We start from the raw sequence: 20,177 nt of genomic DNA, 5'->3' as shown, positions 1-20,177 counted from the left end.
CCGGGTGTGCAGGGAGGCCTTTAATCAAGGCGGATGCAAAACCTGCTGTGGCGGTCGGCGCCGGCTCCACATTCCCGCCCGGCTCTCCCGGAACGGCCCTGCCATCTGCTCAGGGAAAAGTCCTCTGTTGGGGGGGTCAGGTCGATTCTGCACCCCGATGGGAGCAGAGGGCTTTGGGGTGGGCATGCTCCTGGCTGGGGTTGCTGCAGGGTACCCAGGGGGGTCCCTCGGAGGAGTTTTTGGGCTGGTGGTCAAAAACATCCTTTGGGGGCTGGGTGGAAGGGCCGGAGGGTGGAGGAGTCCTGAGAGGCTGCTGGGAGTTCCCAAAGGAAGTGCTGGGATGGGATATCCCGCTCTCCTAGGGGGGGTCCCCAATACCCTCCATGGTGGCCCCAGTCCTGGTGGGTGAGCTGAGTCTGGTGCTGACCTTTGGGGCAGCAGGGTGGTGATAAAGGATTTTGGGGTGAGTGGGAGGGCAAGGTGAGAGGCAGAGGAAGACCCAAACGTGCCATGATTCTCGTCAGAGGCCATTGCACCCACCCCCCAAACCAGGTGGGCACAGACCCCAGGTATGCTCAGGGCAGGTGTAACGGCCTCTATCCCTTCGTGGGGTGCTGGGGGAGATGGAGAGGACTTCGCCCATGACCCCACCACAGTCCCCACCAGCTGGTCTTGCCCTTGCAGCCCAGCCCTACCTTGGGTTTTGGAATGTCCAGGTCCCTTGGGCACCACGTGCAGCCACAGTTCATGGCAGAGATGGGTCCAGCCTTTGCCAGCCCACGGGGGGCAAAGCTGCCGGCTGCACCTCTGGGTCTCCCCTGCCATGCTCTCCTGAGCACATGGGGGATTGTGGTCCCTGGCTGTGCTGCAGCAGGGCTAGGACACATCAGCCAGCCTGCTGAGAGCTGACAGCCCGTCTGCCAACAGCTCCTGGGCTTCCTGGAGGGGCTCTGTTCCCCCATGCAAGGGACAGGGGTGTCCCCAGGGTGGGTGGTGAGGGTGGGGAAGCAGAGGGACGCACTGAGCAGGGGTGGCACTGGCGACAGGGATGGTGCTGGCATCGAGCCGTACAGCAGACACCGCCACAACAGCTCCAAATGGGCAGAAGAGGGCTGTGCCAATGGCCTGCCCCTCGGGACAGGCGGCACCAGGGAGTGCAGTCGCTGCTGATCAGAGAGCAGCTGAAATGAGAGCAGCCAAATGGCTTTGGCTCATCAGTTCCTGAACTGGTTTACCCACCAGACAGACGCTGGGGCTGGCACAAGGCAGACAGCAGGAATGTGCCTCTGGCTTTGGGCAGTATCAGGCCCTGCAGTGCTGGAGGGGCTGATGATGGGATAATGGGGCTGTGGCCACTGAGGAGGAGGAGGCCAGTACAGACACTGCAGGGTGCTGTGTCCATGGGGAAAGGTTTTGCCTCTCTGCTATTGTAACTCCTCATTTCTCTGCCAAACTCTGATCATCAGGGATTAAACTTCCTTCTCCGCACATGGAAAGCCTCAGTGGGGACAGAGAAGGCACACCATGCTCGTTATACCCTTAGAAGGAGAACACAAAGGGTTTAAAAAGCTGATGGTGGCCTTGAGGGCGCCCCGTGGGCTGTCGTGGGAGCTTTCTCTCTCTCTTGCAGCTCAGCCCTTGGGAAAGCCAGCATGGATCCACAGGTAACAGCCCTTGGGATGCACTTGGCAGGCAGCTGAAGCAAGTTTCGGCAAGCAGCTGCTCAGGGTCGGACCAAAGGTCTCACGCACCCACCACCCTCCCCTGCACTGGGCCAGGAAGGTGCCAGAGCAGCTGCGGGGCGCGTGGGCATCTCTGCAGGGAGCTGCTGGCTGGGCTCACACGGGCAGGGCTCTCTGCACCGGGGTGCAGTTCCCTTCCCCAGCAGTGTCCAGCCGCTCCTGGAGCCTTGGCAAACCCTTGGCACCGGAGATGCCCCGAGGGAAGCGGTTTGACACCCGTCCCACGCAGCGCGTGAGGAGCTCGCTCCCGCCTCGTGCCAAGCGGGCAGTTCAATCACCGGGTGCCCCCTCGCTCCTGCGCCCGCACAAACCACGCATGGGTCACCCCTGTCCTGCAGGGACCGCAGCCCTTGGCACTGTCCATCCGCTGGAGGCTCTTTTTGATTCACCTGGCCCGAGCATGGCAGCGTCCCCAGAGCTGGCCTGGCGCACACTCCGTGCCAGGATTCGCCGCCTGAGCAGTGCCTGCCTCCTCTCCCTTCCCTGAAGCCTGAAATTCAGAGTGAGATCTGGCCACACTGGCGAACTTGTTGTTCTTTCCCAAGTTATTGCAAACAGCAGGTGGGATCAGGGACAAGCAGCTGGGGGGCAGTGCAGGAGGGACTGTGGTGGGGCACCAGCACACCCCATTTCTGACCATTTACTGCTGCACAGCACAGCAAAGACATCAATGTTTTTCTCTTTGCCCGGCTCCAGGCAGGTGGGAATACGTCATTCCTGTTTCATTGCAATAGTCACTCCTGCATCGAGTGAGACTGCTCCCAAAACAACCACCAGCCATGCTGCAGGGTGTGAGAGAACTGCCTGCAGCATCCGGGAAGAAATTCCACCTATCTGTGCAGGGCTGCACAAACAGCCAGGGCAAGGCTTTTCCTCCTTCCTCTGAAGTGCCGGCCCTGCTCCTCAGGGCTGTTCCCGTGCTATGGAGATGGACCGTAATGGACTGTAATAACACACTAAATACCGCGATTTGCCGGTCCAGCACCTTTAAATAACAAGCCTCCTTTCCCTTCCAAGCTCAGGGAGCACTCAAGCATGGAAATGAAAATACTTGTGAGCTGAATGGCTGTCACGTAGGAAGGAGGAGGGTGGGAGCCCTCTCCCTGCAGCTCCTGGCACGGAGCAGCCTGGCCCCAGGGCTGCCACGGCGCCGGGCAGGACCTCAGTGCTTCACTCGGGGGCAGACGCTGCCTGGGGCCTCCCCAGCCTGCAGGATGAGGGGTTCTGCTCACCCACAGCTCAGATCCTGCCCAGCTTCGCTGTCCCAGGAGGAGCCTCAACTGCAGGCGGTTCCCAGGCAGTTCCCAGGCTGTTGTGCCACGTGCCAGCACATCGTCCCAGGCAGGGCTGGGGCACACAGCAGCCTCCCAGCTACTGAGCCCCCTGGTTTGGGGCGCAAGGAGAGGGCCATGGGTGGGACACACATCACCACGCTGGGAGGGAGAGCTCCTGGGGGCTCCCCACGGAGGGAGAACCAGCAGAGCAACACCAAGTTCTATCAGAACAGCACTTAAAAAAATAATTTTAATGTTTTAAGTGTTTAGGATACACATCTGTTTATTCCACAGCAGGATCCCACAGGGGTTGGGAGCAGGCATGGCAGGGGGCCCCGCTCAGCAGGCAAGCACGGGAGGAAGGGAGCAGCGCTGGCACGGGGGGGAACAGCCCCAGGGGGCTCACCCCTGACCACACATTCACCCAAACCCAAAGCTCAGGCTGAGCCCAGCCCAGAGAGGCACAGCCTGTGCACTCTGGGTGTGCACTCACCCCACAGCAGCCTGGGCTGAGAGTGCCCAATGGCCCCAACACACAGATCTCCATACATTCTCCAATTGAAGCTCCACAGGGAGAAAAACCCCTTCTTCCCTAGAAACTGCAGCCTCCCTGGCTCAGGAGCCTCATCACTCAAGCACAGCAGCAGCACATCTCAAATTATCCATAATTTTCCTCGCAGAGCTTGGAGACAACAGCCAAAAGCAACATGGAACGTGGAACAAGTGTCCTTGTGTTTTCTCAGTGAGGAAGCAAAGGCTTTCCAATATGCCACCATCTATGGAAAGACAAAGTGGATCCCATACTCAAAGGCAGGTGCCTTTCCCAGTCACCAGGAAGTGTCAGCAACAAGGCAGGGACAGGTTAAAGTGCATTGTATCACCTGGTCAGAGCACGAGATGGAGACACCTTAAAGCCTAGCAGTACTGAAACTGCTGGAATCAACTGACCCCGGGGACCTCGGGGTTTCTGCACCAGCCACAGGTACTGACCAGTGAGCAGGAAGCTATTTAAGAAGTAATGCTGAAAAACGCCATTTCCTTCCCTTGCTTTATGGGGAAATCTCAAGTGATGTAAACAGCCATTCAAAATAAGGGCCCTGCTGCTTCCAGAAGTAACTCTGAGCACAGTCTCACAGACTATTTGCTCTTCATTTACAGCTCACTGTTGCTTGAGAATTATTTCTGCCTTCAGTGTATCAAACAACTGCTCTGCTCTCTTTGAGCCCCTGTAAGGAGGCACCTGGAAAGACACCACATCACTGGAGCGAGTTTGGCTCTGCCAGGTGGGCTCTTTCCAGGGGAGCTTTCAAACACCCCCTCATCCCAAACGAACCAACTTCCAACACACCCCTCTGCAGGAGAGAGCAGTTCTTCTGGTCTGGCATCCATCGCCAGCAATGGACACGGGGAGTTCAGTCCAATCAGCCTGGAAGCGACCTGGGAAGTGCAGGAGCGCTGGAAGCACTCGTAAACATCACCACGGCGCAGGACGTCCTCCTCCAGCTCCTCGTGCCGATCCCCTCCGGACACCGCGGAGCAGGGCTGGGGAATGGACTCCGTTCCAGGGATGCCGTCCCCCTCCCTGCTCAGAAGGTGCTCTCGAGCAGGCAGTGGCACCCGCAGCCCGTGGGACACACCTCCTGCGTGCGGAACCACTCCATCATGTGGCTGGTGTGGCCCCCGTGGCCGCAGGTCAGGCAGAAGTTGGAGGAGCCGCGCACGGCCACGTGGCAGATGGCACACTGGAAGGTGAAGCCCTTGCAGATGGCGCACTGGGTGCCGCGCACCTCGCTGCGGCAGTGGCTGCAGTACACGCCGAACTCTGCCGGGAGGGAGGGAGGGAGGGAAGGCAGAGTTAGTGTGGACAGTTAGTGCGGAACCACGGACACAGCAGCCCCACGAACGGCCCCCCCCGCTCAGCAGATGAGCTCCCTGAACGCTGCCCAGGAGATCTGCCCCAAAGCTCCCCCAGCAGATCTGGAGATCTTGGTTTGATCAAGGAACGGGGCAATAGGAGCGTCAGGGCACCAACTGGCCCACTAATCCCCCTGACAGCTACAGCTGCCTGCTGGGAATGGCTGTTGGGTTTCTACCTTGGGAGACACTGACACATGAAGGCTTCCTCTGGTCTCATCTGCCTCTCACCACTGCTGTCAACCAAACAAGAACAGCCTCTATTTCTCATCACAGAGAGAGGGCCCAGAGCGTACCCAAGGCACCTGATGCCTGCACAGTGCCCTGTCAGCCATGGAGAGGCAACAAGCAGCAATTTTCACTCCAGTTACTCTCCAAGAGTCATTCTGGGTGACAAGGTGAGGCAACTGCTGTTTCTCTGGCATCCCTCACCTGCTTCTCTCCCCACAGGTTAAGCACATCTGTCCCCAGGGGTCTGGGAAGGCGTTCTGGCAGCTGTGCATAGGCTGGGTATCTACACTGCGGAGAATATTCTGGGAGAAAAGTTCTCTTTGCCTATTTCTTGACTAGCTCACCCACTCAGAGATCTTGCAGTTTTAACATAAGGACACTCCAACCCAGAATCAGCGAGGTCAGGGTGTGTCTGAGCTTTTACTCAGAGGGAATAAAGGACATCCATCAGCACAGAGCTGAGCACTGCTGGTGTGGCAGTGTGTGCATTTCCAGCTTTGCTGGAGAGATGTCACAGCCCCTGAACCAACACCTGCAAGCCTCATCTCCACCCAGAGCAGGGAGGAAGTCAGACACATTTAGTGGCAGAGCTAACCTCTGTCAGAGGTTAAATGCCACAATTTCAGTGACATTTCAGTGACCAGTGGACACTCTCCATCCGTGTAGCAGGATGCTCTGCATCAGCAGGAGGAAACCACCTTGGATTTCGCCTTATTTGCAAGCTATTGGTGATGGATTGAGCAGGGGGGGTCCTGCTGTTTTTAGTGCTGAAGGATGCTGAAACCAGCTTGATCAAACTACCTCAAATTAGACCCATCACGCAGATAGGTAAGACAGATGCTTCCCCCCCAAAGCTGGCATCAACAGGGATAGGGAAGCCCTGGTAGGGAAGGGAGAGGTAGATGTTTATAGAGGAAGAAACCAAAGAGCTGAGAGCATCTTAATCAAAAATAAAGCACATTCTGCTGAGCAGGCAGGATGACATTGTATCTAAAATTGTAGGACTGACAGTCAATCACTTCATGCTACGAAAGACCAGTCCCACTTTTAAATGGTGGGAAGTTCTAACACACCTCCCTTAGGTGTGTATGGAGATCCTTCCCTTGGGTGGGGACACCCCTGAAGGTCACTCCTCAAGGAGTGAGAGAGATTTGCCCATGGCCACTGCTACGAGTGAGTAACATCAATGTCTACATGATAATTACTATGCTAGCTTTGATATTACTGATTTAATAACCAGTGCCCTATATTAGTCATTTTAACTTTCTATACTGTGCAGTAAATAATTCTGATTAAAGCCTTTTTAGTCCAATCATTATCGTTATTATCATCAATTTCAATAAACCCTTCATATTTTATTCATATTAAATATTTGGTTTGCCATTACTAACCCTTTGGAACGATTCATGCCAAGGTTCAATCACACCTGTACAATCATTTTAAACCCTCGTGACTCCCCTGGATGGGTCTCTCAGATAAATTTTGTCCAGTCAGTCTGTGGCACATCCCACCCTGCAGACTGCATGTTCCTAAGCTCCTGCCTGGGCAACTGGAGCAGCCACTCACCAATTCCTTTGTGGGGATCAGGGGGACACGACACAAACTTCAGCACCTCCGCCCGCTTCTCCCGCAGGCCCCAGCGATAAAGGATTTCCCCGTAGCACTTCTTAAAGTCATCGAACTGCTGAGTGTTGGCAGGATCCAGCAGCCTAGAGGAGCAAACAGGCTGGTGACTGGCTGCCTCTCAGAGGCTCTGGTTGCAAGGCTCTTTCCAGTGATGGCTGTGCAAGCCGCTCACGTCGCCATCGACGCAGCACTTCCCACGTGCCACCTGCAACACTGCTGAGCTCTAAGAACTGCCCTGGCCTCCACTTGTTCTGCGCTCCACGGTGCAGAATCCGTGGGTGGACTGCCCTCCGGGGCCACAGCCACTTAGGGATGTATCATGTGTAATCCCAGCAGTGCCGATCTGCAGGATGAAGCTTCTCTGAGTGACTACGTGGATGACAAGGTCTAGGGGCAGGGGTGGTACTGCACAGCACCAGAGACCTGGGGATGGAGTCCCAGGGGTCACACTTCCCTGAACAACCCGAGGCGCACAGCAACCTACCTCTTGTTTTTCTCATGCTGGTCTTTCTCCCGCTCCCGATGGTCAGGATACATCAGGTTTCCGTAGCGGAAGTCATCCGGGGAAGACTCGCACCAGGGAGTGGAGGCCTGCTCCGTGTCTTTGTTTGCTGCAAGCACCAAGAGCCTGTGAGCCTCGTCACAACCAGCCCCAGGAAGGGACAGGGGAGCCCCACAGGTCTGCACCCCCACGGGTTTCTCTCTGACAGGTTGCACCATTCCCACAAACACTGCCCTGCCTCTGAGAACCAAGTGCCAGCCTCTACTCGCCAAGTGCTTCTACTGCACTTCTGGTGACGGGACGGGCACGGGGATCACCAGGCAGAGAAATCTAACGTAGAGGGATCCCCTTTGCCTTGGGCTTTAGACAAAAAGTAACCAGGCAACCAATGCCATGGAGTTTGCTTGGGAATGCTATCCCTGGCAGAGCTGGGCTCCTCTTTCCTAGAGAGGGAGGACTCTCATCACCAGGACTGCTGTTACGTAAAGGGGCCTCTGTACGCAAGGCCCTGCCCCGGGGCAAGGAGATGACTGCTAATAACTGCTACAAGGACACGTCTGCTCCGCTAACCCCCATCCTCCCCTCTTCCCCATGTCACAGATGCCTTGATGGCACACTGAAAACTCACAGCTTTGGTGCTGACAGGGCTGGTGCTGCCCCAGGCCGTGTACATCGCTAGGAATTAGCCAGCAGCTTCAGCTCTGACATGGGAGCCCTTAGGAGTGGTCTTTGTCACCTTTGCAGCTCAGATATTCATGGCACCAAAAACCCAGTCTTGCCAACTGCTGCTGTTTTTTCCAGTGACAGGAGAAAGCACAGCATTGCTTTTTGCCCTGGACCCTGTGGAATTAGCTGGCTGATGACATTTCAAGGGCTCTCTCAATACTCACTGAATGACTGTGGTGACTGGGAGAGGTGCCTCAGGGTTGGAGGATGGCAAATGCCACTCCTGCCTTCAAAAAGGACAAGAAGGAGGACCCAGGGAACTGCAGGCCAGTCAGCCTGAGCTCGATCCCTGGGGAGGTGATGGAGCAGCTAATGCTGGGAACCATGTCCAGGCACATGAAGGACAAGGAAATTAGCAGGAGCAGTTGGCATGAGTAACAGCCTTCTCCAAAGAGCAGTCAGACAGTATCTACTGAAGTCAGAAGGTGCAGAACTGCAGGAACCTCGACACAGATACTGCAAAGTCCTGCTCAGTTCCAGCCATCGAATCACACCATGTTGGCCAAACCCCACAGAGCTGCTCTGGCAGAGCACACCTGCAATCACAGCCAGTACTCCCTCCTTTCCCCACCACAGGAGCATCTAAAACCTCAGCCAGAAGGGAGGGAGACTCCTTTATTTACTGCCCAGGTCTCGTACCTATGTTCCAGCCTCCGGTGCCAATTCCAGGGTCTGACATGCTGGAACAGGAGCCAGAGGAAGTAAAGCTGGGCTGTCGAGGGAGAAAGGAGAAGAAATCATGTCATCTGCACGAGAGATGTTCGAAGGTGTTCAAGATAAACGTGAAAGAAACGGTGAGCGTACGTATCGGCTGTGGGAGGCCAGGTTGGAGGCACGCTGAGGAAAGGGGCCGTAGGAGTTGGGGCACCCCTGCAGCCTGGACTGGGCTTCAAACACGCTGCAGAGCATGGCCAGGGTCTGCACGTCGTGGAGCTGTGAGTAATGAGCCAGCCTGCGAAACGAAAGGACAGTGTGAGACCGGGCAGAACTCAGCGTTGCAAACATGGAGACCCCAGGGCAGCTGATTGCCAGCCTGCTGCGTGGTTTGGGGGACACGACTGCCCACAGGAGGCATGTGTGCTCTCAGGGACTGGGCTGGCTTTTCTGACACACCTCTGAGAAGGCAAGTTCTCCTGAAAACGCTCATGGCCTAACTGGTGGGAGAAAAACAGGAGCTCTGGGAATCCAGCAGTACTCCTGGCCTGATGTAACACTGGAGCCATCAGACTCACCCCCAGCCACAACATCTGTCTGACAAAGCCCTCTGGGCTGCAAGCATCCCACATACAGATCACAAGGCAAAACCCCACTGCAGGTTTTATGGATGGCTGGGAAATTTCTGGTTTGCTCTGAAGACTGAGAGTGATGAAGAACAACCCGTGCTCCACTCCCACTGCTGCCACGGAGCAGGAGAGAGCTCAGCTAATCAACAGCATGGAAAGTACACCACACAAATCCTGTGCCTCCAAACAGGGTGTATCAACAGATACAATTACTACCTGTAATATCAGTTACTAATTACGTGCCCTCCTGAGCAGATTCACTATCTGGAAGACATCTGTAGCTAACACTAGGCTTTGAGACCACTGGAATGATTTTCCAGTAATGCTACGTGGCAACAGGGAATCTGAAGGTGAAAAAAGCTGCTGCCCCAACAGGCTCGTTCAGTGGGGAGCAGGAACCCCACTCTGATCTCCAGATCAGGCACTGTGGGCATGCTGGAAAGCAGAGCTCCACCCATGCCTGGCTGTTGCTCAATGCCAGCCCAGGAAGACCTGGGTGATAGCTGGAAGGCCAAGTGCTGCCTCCCACATGGAATGAACACATTTGGAGCTCCTCTTTGTGGGGCACTGCGGGCTCGAGAGGGGAGAACAATCCCCGCTGCGGCACTGCTCCAGATCCCAAATGAGCCTCACAGGGACACAGTTATGGAGGGCTCTGCCTCAGCAACCATCCCCAGCCCCTCCCCAGCACCCAGACACCTACAGGGACTCCAGTAATTGACGTCCAAATGGATGTTGTGCCCAAGGTATCTCCAAATCTGGGTCAGACTTCGGTCCGAGACAGAGATCAGTGGCTACCATGGCCAGTGACCAAACCTGGCAGACAGGAAGGAAAAGCAGCAAAGCTACAATTAGGAATAACCACACTCCCAGGGCATAGGTGTGCACAAATTCACACACAGATAATAATGGAGCTTGCTTTTTTTTTTTTTTTTTTTTCCCCTGACAGCAGGGAACAGTTTCGGTCTCTGTGTCACAAGTAATACAGAGAGTAACACAAACCCAAAGCTTTCCTCTTTTCCCACTTGCTCTGAGTTTGGGTTAAATGTGAAAGCAGAACAGTCTATATCTGTCAGGGTAGATTAACAAATCTATTCGTAAATTTTATATTCACGAGCTTCAAAAGGGTTTAGATTTGATACAGTTCTTGTTTTTGGAGATGGCTGGTGGCAGAAAGTTTACTGGTAAATCAGTTTGTGCATTAAAAGTATCTTTTGATGAGTTTGGAGTGTTACTGAACACTGTTCTCCTAGCACAGCCTGGCACAGACAGGAGCACAGTTTGCCACTTCTAATTCTGAAATTTAACCAGTTAAATCAGAGAACTGGCAACATGGAAAAGTAAAACCCCACACGATCCAATTACTAAGAACAGCAGTCCCAGGGCTGCTCACTGTGAAACCAGACAGAAAGAAACAGAAAAGAAACCGAAACAAGGACAGGGCTGAGCATGGGAGGGCACAGAGAGGAAACAGGAAAGACAACACTTCCTGCACTGCTCCAGAGCACATCGGACACGTAACCTGCCACTCGAGCCTCTGTGTCTGCTAGGACAGCTGCAGTACAGGCTGGACTTACATGGACAGGGAATAACAAGCCAGAAACAGAGGGATCTCAGAGAAATCTTGCTGAAGTTTCTCCACCCAAGCTCTGGTCCAATGAGAGCAAACCAGACTGCAAGGGGAAGCACAAAGGGGAACCAGAACTGCTTTCTCTCTCTGGATCCAGCAGAATCCACCATGAAGCAAAACTACAGCCTGAGTTTGCTTTGGCTCAGGTCAGGTAAGCCTGTGCATGCTGCCTGCCCAGCTCTAGAAGGGCCAAATGCTCAGGAGATGTGCCCAGCTGCTCTGTCACTGCCAGCTCCCATCTCCTTCAGGTGCTCCTGCATCCTGTCAAATGTTCTGCCTGTTGCAATGGACTAATCACAGAGAAAAGGATGGGCCACAAGAGCCATTTGTCTCCTATTTTTAGCTGAAGACAAGTAGCCAGCCCCATTTTGGGGTCCCTTGGGAGAAGCTAGCTGCAGTTAGCACCTAGTTAGCACACATGAATGCCAAACAATGGGAGCGATTACACAAGCAAAAGAAAAAAATTACGGATCAGAATGCTGACAGCAGCTAGGCAACTCTGTGCACAGTTACTCCATTGGATGACTCAAAAGCAGGCTGCATTCCTCAATTTGCCTTCAGGAATTCCCTGAAAAATGTGCTTCACTCAGTTTGGCAAAGGGCATAAACAATCTGCTTTGCAGCCCTGGGAAGGAATCTCTCCACGCCAAGAGCCAGTGAGGTGGGGACCATCTCAGCAGCTGTTCCACAGGCCTCTGTTCACCAACCAGAGGCTTCCTGCTGAACCCAGGTGGCTGTCTGGGTGTCACAGGGGCAGCACAAGCCATCTGTGGATAGCACAGCACGCTGAGGGATGTGATTCCGTGTCATACCTGCACCAGATCCCTCCGTCCCACAGCCAAGGCCGAGGCAGCGTTCTTCTGGCACGTCTCCTGGATGTTATTCACATTCAATCTGAAGAGAAAGGAGGGGGCTCAGCTCTCGCTGGCACATCTGCTATGAAGGTGGGGAGGGGTAGGGGGAATGTGGTGCTGGCAGCATGAGCAGCCCAGAAGCCCCTGGTCAGTACGAGCCTGCTCACATGGCTGGGATCCCCTGCCTTCCTTCTGTTTATTCAGGGATCACTGCTGTCCTTCTCCTAGGATTCATTTTCCCTAATACACCACACCAGCTCCACACTAGCTGGGACTGATCCCAAGCAGCACCACTCCCAAGAAGATATCAGACCAGTGCCAGGATATCACCAAGCCCGGAATCATTCCTATCCCTAAAAGCTGTTCCCACTCAGCCCGTCAATCTGCTCTGATTGACCTGCAGGGAGATGGTGGCGTGCTGGGGAGAATCAGGATGGCCTTCAGCCTGTTCCCAAGTAGGCAAACACACCCACTGGGAAGCCTCTGAGGGGCTGGCAAGGTGGGCTGAGGAAACCCACCTGGACTTTTCTGCTTGTCATCAGAAATCTGCACAAGGCTCTTAACGCTTCAACACTGCTGCAGGTTTTAAGGCACATGGAAAAGGGTCAGGCTGTTTACAGGAGGTATCCCAAGCAGAAAGGTCCAACAGGTTTTTTTAAAGAACGTTCTTTTTGATAATATAGAAAAAAAAGAAGGAAGGGGAGTTTTTCCTCTCTTCCGACCCCCCCTTCCCCTTCCAGCTTTAAGGAAGGAAATCTGCTTCTTCCCTGAATGTCCATAGACTGGAAATTCCATGAAGGACCAGTCAGTATTACCTAAGCTAAGAAAGAAAAAATTCAGGAACAGAGGTTTTGTAACTGTATGATTTAGAAAGCTTGGAAAAGGGAAGCCCTTTGTTTAAAAAAAACCCCAAACCCCACAAAATGCTCACAGAACCCCCTCCTTGCCATTAAAGCAGAACAACTTGCAGTACAGACTTGGCATGTACAAACAAGTCGCCAAATCCTTCTGAAATAAAAAAGCCTTATGAGCTATTAACAATTCTATAGAACAAAAATGTGGATTGACTGAGACTTTGATGCCTGTCCATTTAAGTGTAGAATTCAACATGAGACCTGAAAAAAGAATTTGTACAGATAATTTCTCTCTTTAGCTGGTGAAAACCTGAACCTATAAATGATGATGCTGAAGTGCCACTTCAAACTCTATTTAGAACACCCCATCACAAATTTCTTCCCTCCCACTTTCCAGATTTCCAGGAGACAAATCCCCTCTCACAGGCAGAGGGGTACCATAAAAAAAGCAGCCAGGCAAGAACAGAGGAAGAAGGTAGAGAAACATTCAAAGATCAGTGCTGACTTTGTCAGGATTAAAGCCCAGGAGTGCTTCCATCTGGGAGAGGATGGCACTGCACACATACTCACATGTAGAGCTCCCCCAGCAGCTTGTGGACAGGCAGCAAGCAGGAAATATCTTGGATAATAACTTTCCCAGCAGCTTTGATGGGTCGGTTGTTGGCGTCCGTCCCCTCTCGTTTGCTTTTCCACCTCCTGGATTTCTGCAGAACGAAGGGCCGTGTGTTACTGGGGAAGGGGATGGTGGGGTGCTCGGGACAGGGAACAAAGCACTGGGGTCAGGAATAATGCAAGCAGCACCCAAACCTGCCTTTCAGAAGGCTCTGTGTTACCCTGAAAAACATCCATGGCATGCCCAGGAGAACAAGCATCTCCATCTGTAGGGAGTGAAAAGCAGGTCAAGGCAGCGAGCTCAAGGTCGAACTCACTCAAAAAGTATTTCGTGAGTTCCCCTGTGAAAGCCAGCAAGAGAACAGATCAACACGGGGATGCCAATCGAACCTGGGCAAGTTTGGCAGGAGGACTGTTCAGTTCTCGTTCTCTGGGAACCCTCTGCACACAGACCAGGGCTGATTTCAGCCAGGATCAGCACAGAGACGTGCAGGACGCTGCTTCTGCTCGCCCTCTGCCTTGGGGCAAGCCAGCAGCTCCAGACTGTCTCTAGGTCTGCCCTTCCAGGGTGAGCACAGCCCCGTTCAGACCCAGCACAGGGCTCCCACCTCCTGCTTTATCAACAGCTTCAAACAAACAACCAGCAGATGATAAAGCAGGGCCCAAGTTTTCCTAGCAAGGGTCCTTAGCTACCATGCTCACAGCTACTTAAAGCTGGCTCAGGACCTAAGAGGGGGGGAGAAGAAAGGAGAGGAACCAACAAAAGGGAACAGAAACAAGAAGCCAAGATTCCCAAATACTCCCTGTAAGAAACACAGAGGCCCTCTTAACGCCAAGATGCATACAGCTACCTTGGCTGGGTGAAACACCCCAGAGTATTTGGCTGGTATCCTGGCCTCTTCCAGCTCCTTGGTCTGGGAGGGTGAGGAGACAGGAGGAGAGGATGTGCAGCAGCACAACAGGCAGAAGGCACGGGAGCTCTACCAAGGGAAGCACTGGCTGCTGTGCAGGGTTGTGATGCTTTGCAATGCTGCTCCCCTATGGTGTGTTCCCTCAGTGGCACACAGAGCCCACGTGCCTGGTCATGCTGAGCTGTGGAGGCCTCCTGAGGCACTCCTGCTGGGCCTTCCTACTCCTCTGTTGGCAGCAGAACAACCCCTGTGAACGGGCCAGCGAAGCAGCCCTGTGCTGATGACTCTGCAAGGCAGACACAGCCCACACAAACTCACATCCCTGCTCCTAAAGAGCAGCCTGGGCTACAGCAAGGGCAGGACTTGGACCTGCCCAGCAGGGTCACCTCTGCTGTGGGTGTGAGGCCAGCCCTGGGATGGCTGCACGCCAAATGGCCTTTGACCACGGTCGTGCAGTCCCGTGAAAACCTGGGCAGGCTTATCAGACACAAAATGTCCTTAAGAAACTCCTCATGAGTTATTTATTATAATTACTATATTATTGTTATAAGATGAATTCCTCCTTCACTGCCTGCCTGGCCCAAGCTTAGGCCAATGTGCTGAGTAGGTCTTGCCATGCTGAGCACAATTCCAGCACACACCACAGGAAGCATCAGTTCCTAATCAAGGCACTGCCTGGACCAGCTCTGCCTCTCTTGCCACTGGGCAGGCTAACCCTCTTGTGATGATCTAAACATTTATCTGCCTTTCCTGTAGTGGAGGAGGGGGCTGTATTACAACAAGGTTCCCAAAGAACAGTGGCACCTGTACCCCACCCCTTCTGAGGGCAGGAAAATGCTGTCTCCTGGAAAATGCAGCGAGGGGCTGCCAAAATCAGCACCTGAGCAAAGCTTGGGAGCCCCAGCAAAACAATGTGGCACCAGGACAAGAGCCCAGGCACCTTCCTGGAAGGGCCGCCGGGCTCCCCACAACAAAAGCTGTTTACTTGTGCTGTGTCTGAGCAGGGGTTTGAGCCCAGGCTGGCAGACACAGCACCACATTCTTCAGGGCTATCAACAAGGGCTTCCAGAGCTTGGCAGGTAATTTGGAGAGCAACTTGTCACCTCCTGACCATCTGTAAGCCAGCTGCCTCCAGGATTTACAGCCAGTGGAGAGCTCCCTCTGCCCGAGGCAGGTTCTCTGCCCCATTTTTGGGAACAGATTCAACCTGCTCTTGCCCTCTGTAAGAGGGGACTGAAGAAGCCTCCTAACAGGCATTTCAAAGACTATAGAAACATGGACAACACACATCACTTTCCACAGGTAATTCAGTAAAATGTTTTTGGAGAAGAACGACAACAAATGAGGATGAGAATGAAAAAGAGGTCTCATGAATGGTTTTCACTGCTTGCTGTTGGCATATCAGCAGACAAATGAAGACACCGAAGATATCAGAAACCCCTGAAGACTGGGACTCACAATGAAATTGTCCTGTTTTCTCCCTTTTAGCACTGCCTATTTACTGGCAAAAAAGGAAGCCCTAACTCTTTACTGATGCAGCACCCGGACTGGTCAGTTAATGGCCACAGGCCCTGCCAGTACTACACTTCCCTGCCCACCACTTCCTGCCCCTAAAAAGCTGTGACAAAAGAAAATCACAAAGCCACATGCGGAGTGACCATTAAAAATGTCTGGTTTTTTGCAATTCAGGTTTGCCTCAGCCACAGCAATGAAGTGTTAGGGGAAACCCCACAATCGGAAGTGTCGGAACCATCCCGGATGGGGTAAAACTCATCAGCATTGACAGCAGCAGCTCTGCTTTGAATCCAATAATTGCTGGTGTTAATTACAGGAGTGGCTCTCCACCAGGTGGTATTTGAGCCCTTTTAACAGGGATTACCAGAGACGTGCAAAACTCCAGGTTGGGTCTGTCTGGCCAAGGTCCACCACAAGGTTTCTCCCTCCCTTCCGCTTCATTTCTTCTCCTGGGAGGAGCTCCCACTAGGGGGTAATTGAAAGGTGTCCCCAAGGCTCCTGGGCATTAGGGTAGAATAGAAAATACATCTCTTCCTAGGGACTGGAGCACAGGTCAGGATGGGGAGCAGGAAACACAATGCTTGGAGCGGAAGCAGAAAATCAACACGCATGCACCCAGCTAACTACTGACAGCTGGAGGACAAAGGCGTGGCTCTTCTGCACTGCCCAGACACTTCTATCTCTTTCTGTAGACTGGAATCCATGCCAAGGAGAAATGCATCTATTCAGCTGCTCCTCAGTTTAAGGAGAGGAAGATAAGAAAGGAAATAGCTACAGTGAGAAGTAAATTAAGACTCATCAGTTCCTCAGAGCAGGAGAAGGAAAGTAACCAAAGCATTTATGGCAATCATGGGATTGGAGGTGACAGCAGGGAACAGCACTGAATAACGACTAAAAAAGCCAGCCTGCACCTGCACTACTGCACCCAAGGCTGTAATTTGCTGCAATCTGAGGTGATAACGATGGCAGTAAATGGGTTACATGTAGAAACAGATAGCCCAAGAATAAGCCACCAACTGCTTTGTAGCAACCACCATCATCACTGCATACTCAGCAGAAGGAGTTGCAAAATGCTGCGTGCCCGCTTGGAAAGGATGCTGAACACTTGGGTGTGTGTGCCTTGGGATCCTGCTGAGGCAGGCAGTGCTTGAAGTAGGATCCTGAAACGCAAAGTGCCTGTTTCGCATAAGCATATGCAAAATGTCAGGATTCCTGCTACAAACTGGCCTTAGTAGGGCAAAGGGAAGGGCCGTGGGCAGAAAAAAAAAACAGACTCGATGGCAAAGATTAAGCTGCAATGAGGCATTTACAAAACAGTTAATCTTGCTCAAAGTCAGGTTCAAACTGCTTCTAATTTTTTTTTTTTTTAAATAAAACATACAAATCGCTGCCTCCCTGCAGAAAGCTATGCCCCTTCATTCTTAACAACTGCCTACACATTAACTCCCCCACGCGGCTCATGCAGCACTGCCTGGATTTTCTCTTCAAAATAATCAACATTTACTGTTTCCAGCATCTCCCCCAGTACCTTCCACGAAGGTGCTAAAAAAAAAAAAATCCAAGGCCCTTTTGAATCAAGTGCCCCACAGCAGGAATATTTCTTTATAGCTTCCATCAATCAATAGCTGGCACCTGCCTTGAAGCACAGGCATTTGGGCAGAGGAAGCCAGCCATAACCTAAAAAGAAGGATGAATTATTGCCTCCTGGACACTTGCTAAGCTCTGGGTTCCCCAAGCAGCTTGAGCAACGCTGAGCTCTTCTCCCAGAAGGAAGGCACCTGATCTGCACTAATAAACCCCAGCTCTCCGTGGGCATGCCTGTGTCTTTGCCTGAGGCACTACTGCCCAATTCAGAGAGTCAGATGAGGCTCTTCCAAAGGTTATCCACAAATGCAGTCAATCCTTCAAGGCTTGGACCAACCTCTCTATCATTTTTAAGTATATGTTAGATGAAATCATAACTTTATCACATCAGTACTTGCTCTTCCCTCCAGGCCAGTGGTAAGGGAATTAAACTGGGGACCTTTGTGCACCCCTATTTATCACACCACAACCTGGCAAGTTCCTTGCTTGATTTTCTTTCTTTCCTTCACTCTGTTCCTGATCCAAGACAGAACTTCATTTCTTGCATGCACTGCTCCCATTTCTTTATTAGCTCTTTGCAAAAAGGCTCGATGGAGTCATGCAAATTACTTCTGCTTTCTCTCACCTATTATTTGCTAGTATAGTCCTAGAGCTGTTGTAATTAGGAAAGTTTGATCCTATTATACCAAGTTAAATTAGGTGTTACAGGATTCTATTTTATTCCCTGCTGTCTTCTGAAGAGATAGCGTGAAGGACAGCAGCTGTGAAAAAACAGCTGTTCACACAGACATTAAGACAAACCAACCTAAAGAGATCATTTTTAAATTGAAATTGAGCTTTCTGAGCTTTGTCTAGGCTTGGCAGATGAGTGATGAGATAGTAATTGCCCAAATGTACAGCACAGCTTGAGCAACCCTGCTATCATCAAGATGTTCACATGAATGATGTTCAAGCTTGAGCAACACGTGGACCTGACTAAGAGAAAACCACTGTCAAAGCAAACTCAGAAGGGCAGGTGCCAGGGGGAGGCAGTACCAGGGTGGCTGGAAGTGCAACCACTCCAACTGAATGCAGGGGGGTGCGATTCCAAGGGCTGGGAGAGGATCACAAATTAAGGAGAAATTCTATTTATTGGTCCAGGAAATAAGACTGTGTGATGGATTGCACGGAGAACTGGCAACACATTTTAACGAGATGACAGATCATTGTCAGGTACTCAACTAGTTTGTTCCTTCCACAGCTCTTAAGTGACCTTTCCTCCCTCTCTGGCATCTTCTCAGAAGTGAGGTGCTCTGATGTCAGTCTCATCAACTGGTTGATGATGTGTAATAACCATTCAGCTCCTCTACAGGGCACTCTCTTAGGGGTTGATCTTTTCTTACACTTCAAACTCCCCCTTGGCATCCTTTCCTGACTGCAAGGCCAGGTCAAACAGGCATCTTGTGGGTCAGCAATTGTACCCTGCAAACTCCTGTCTGCTCCTGTCCACTTACAGCTCTCATCGGAGCCCCAGGCCCTGTGTGGAGTGAGAGTCCCCCACTTCTGTGCAGGTTACTCAAAGGCAGGCAGGTGGCATCTTATTCTTGGGCCCTTGGGCAGAAGACAGGGGGTCATATCAAGGACAGCATCAGCACAGCACACAGTACCGGGAAGTCGTTAATTGCTTGTATGGACCAACGTCGCCGGGCAGAGCGAGGAGACATCTGTACCGAAAACGTTATACCCAGGAGAAGGGGAGAGAGACACCAAGAAAATTAAAGACAGAGGTAAATAAACTGAAATGAAAAGCGCCCTGAACCAGCAGAGTAAAAGATAACTGTTCCCAGCGGTTCTGTCACACAGTGAACAGTTGCAAACCACGACCCCCACTTTCATCCTCACACAGCTGTACCACACCACGTTCCCTCCGGCCCTGGCAAAGCAAGAGCTGCTGTGCCTGTGCCCCAGACCAGCTCTGGTGGAAGACTCTGGCAACCACAAATCTGAATAAAGTCTTCCACACAGAGTTGTATTATTGCAAGAAGCGCTGTGTGACCTTGTTCGTACCGTGAACTGAGCAGAGGACAACACCCAACTGCCCCACATGCCTAAACTCTCATCAGTTTTACTCCTCTTGCCTGAAGTGCAAGCTGTATCATTTTTACCACAGCTATCCAGTGCCATGGCACAGAAATCTGCAGGAAGGTACATAAACAAACACTCCTGCTTACTCAGATATCCCTTTAACATTCAGCATCCGCCAGGATTTCATTCACTGGAACCTGCTGTAACTGTTCGCTTTCATTTTAAACAATAAAAGCCATATGTCAGGATATTAGAAGGGATGTATGAGACACTGCTACTTGGCAGGGCCATGTGGAGATTGTCATTATGGGTTGAGGAACTCATTCAGATTGAGTGAACAATCAAATTCACTGACTGACGATGCAGAATAGCTCCAAAGTAGGTTTTCATTAGGAACCTGCAGACATTTCAGTACTCCATGCAGCATCGTAGCAACCACAAATGGAACCTTTCAAAACACATTACTGTACACTCACTTGGAAAAAAAAATTCTGTGTACGTTTCTGCGAGAGTCAGCACAATAAAAAGGGTTATTTGGGTCATAGGCAATGTATTTTACATTTATTTTCAGCTGGTGACAGACATCAGCCATGCCTTCAGCCTCTCCATCCCCGTGCACCTCACTGCTGGGGGAACCCTGCAGCCAGGGAGCCGAGGCTGCAGGGCCCATGGAAAGTGCTACAGGTTCCTCATCAGGCCTCCCAGAGGAGGAGAAAAAGGTCACTCGAAGGGAATTTGGTACAGTGGAGAAGCAGCAAAACTAAGCTCAGTCCCCCCACCAATTCCCTGGCGGGAAGCATAAGGTCACCACTGTCACCATCACCCTGTACAGCAAGGCTGAGCTGTCCCCATGTC

The 20,177-nt window shown here is 52.2% G+C and overlaps 1 protein-coding gene across 2 annotated transcripts in view; it reads right to left on the bottom strand.

Moving 5' to 3' along the window:
- Positions 1–4,578: 4,578 nt before the first annotated feature.
- Positions 4,579–20,177, bottom strand: part of WDR59 (WD repeat domain 59) — a 45,310-nt gene continuing 29,711 nt past the window's right edge. Inside the window, exons 19-27 of one of the 2 annotated variants that reach the window (XM_027895684.1) lie at positions 18,905–18,961; positions 13,207–13,340; positions 11,741–11,822; positions 10,002–10,114; positions 8,820–8,967; positions 8,655–8,727; positions 7,272–7,398; positions 6,728–6,870; positions 4,579–4,838 (exon numbers count right to left, since the gene is read on the bottom strand). In XM_027895684.1, the coding sequence (XP_027751485.1) occupies positions 4,603–4,838; positions 6,728–6,870; positions 7,272–7,398; positions 8,655–8,727; positions 8,820–8,967; positions 10,002–10,114; positions 11,741–11,822; positions 13,207–13,340; positions 18,905–18,961 (1,113 nt within the window). In that variant the 3' untranslated portion in view covers positions 4,579–4,602. The remainder of the gene's footprint in view (positions 4,839–6,727; positions 6,871–7,271; positions 7,399–8,654; positions 8,728–8,819; positions 8,968–10,001; positions 10,115–11,740; positions 11,823–13,206; positions 13,341–18,904; positions 18,962–20,177) is intronic. The other variant, XM_027895685.1, reaches the window with a different exon arrangement.

Source organism: Empidonax traillii, unplaced genomic scaffold (assembly GCF_003031625.1).
Source record: "Empidonax traillii isolate 1590-97213 ecotype Southwest subspecies unplaced genomic scaffold, ASM303162v1 scaffold465:size698125, whole genome shotgun sequence".
In the NCBI taxonomy this organism is placed as follows: domain Eukaryota; kingdom Metazoa; phylum Chordata; class Aves; order Passeriformes; family Tyrannidae; genus Empidonax; species Empidonax traillii.
The sequence above is the reverse complement of the archived record's forward strand: the minus strand, read 5'-3'. Positions and strand labels throughout refer to the sequence as shown.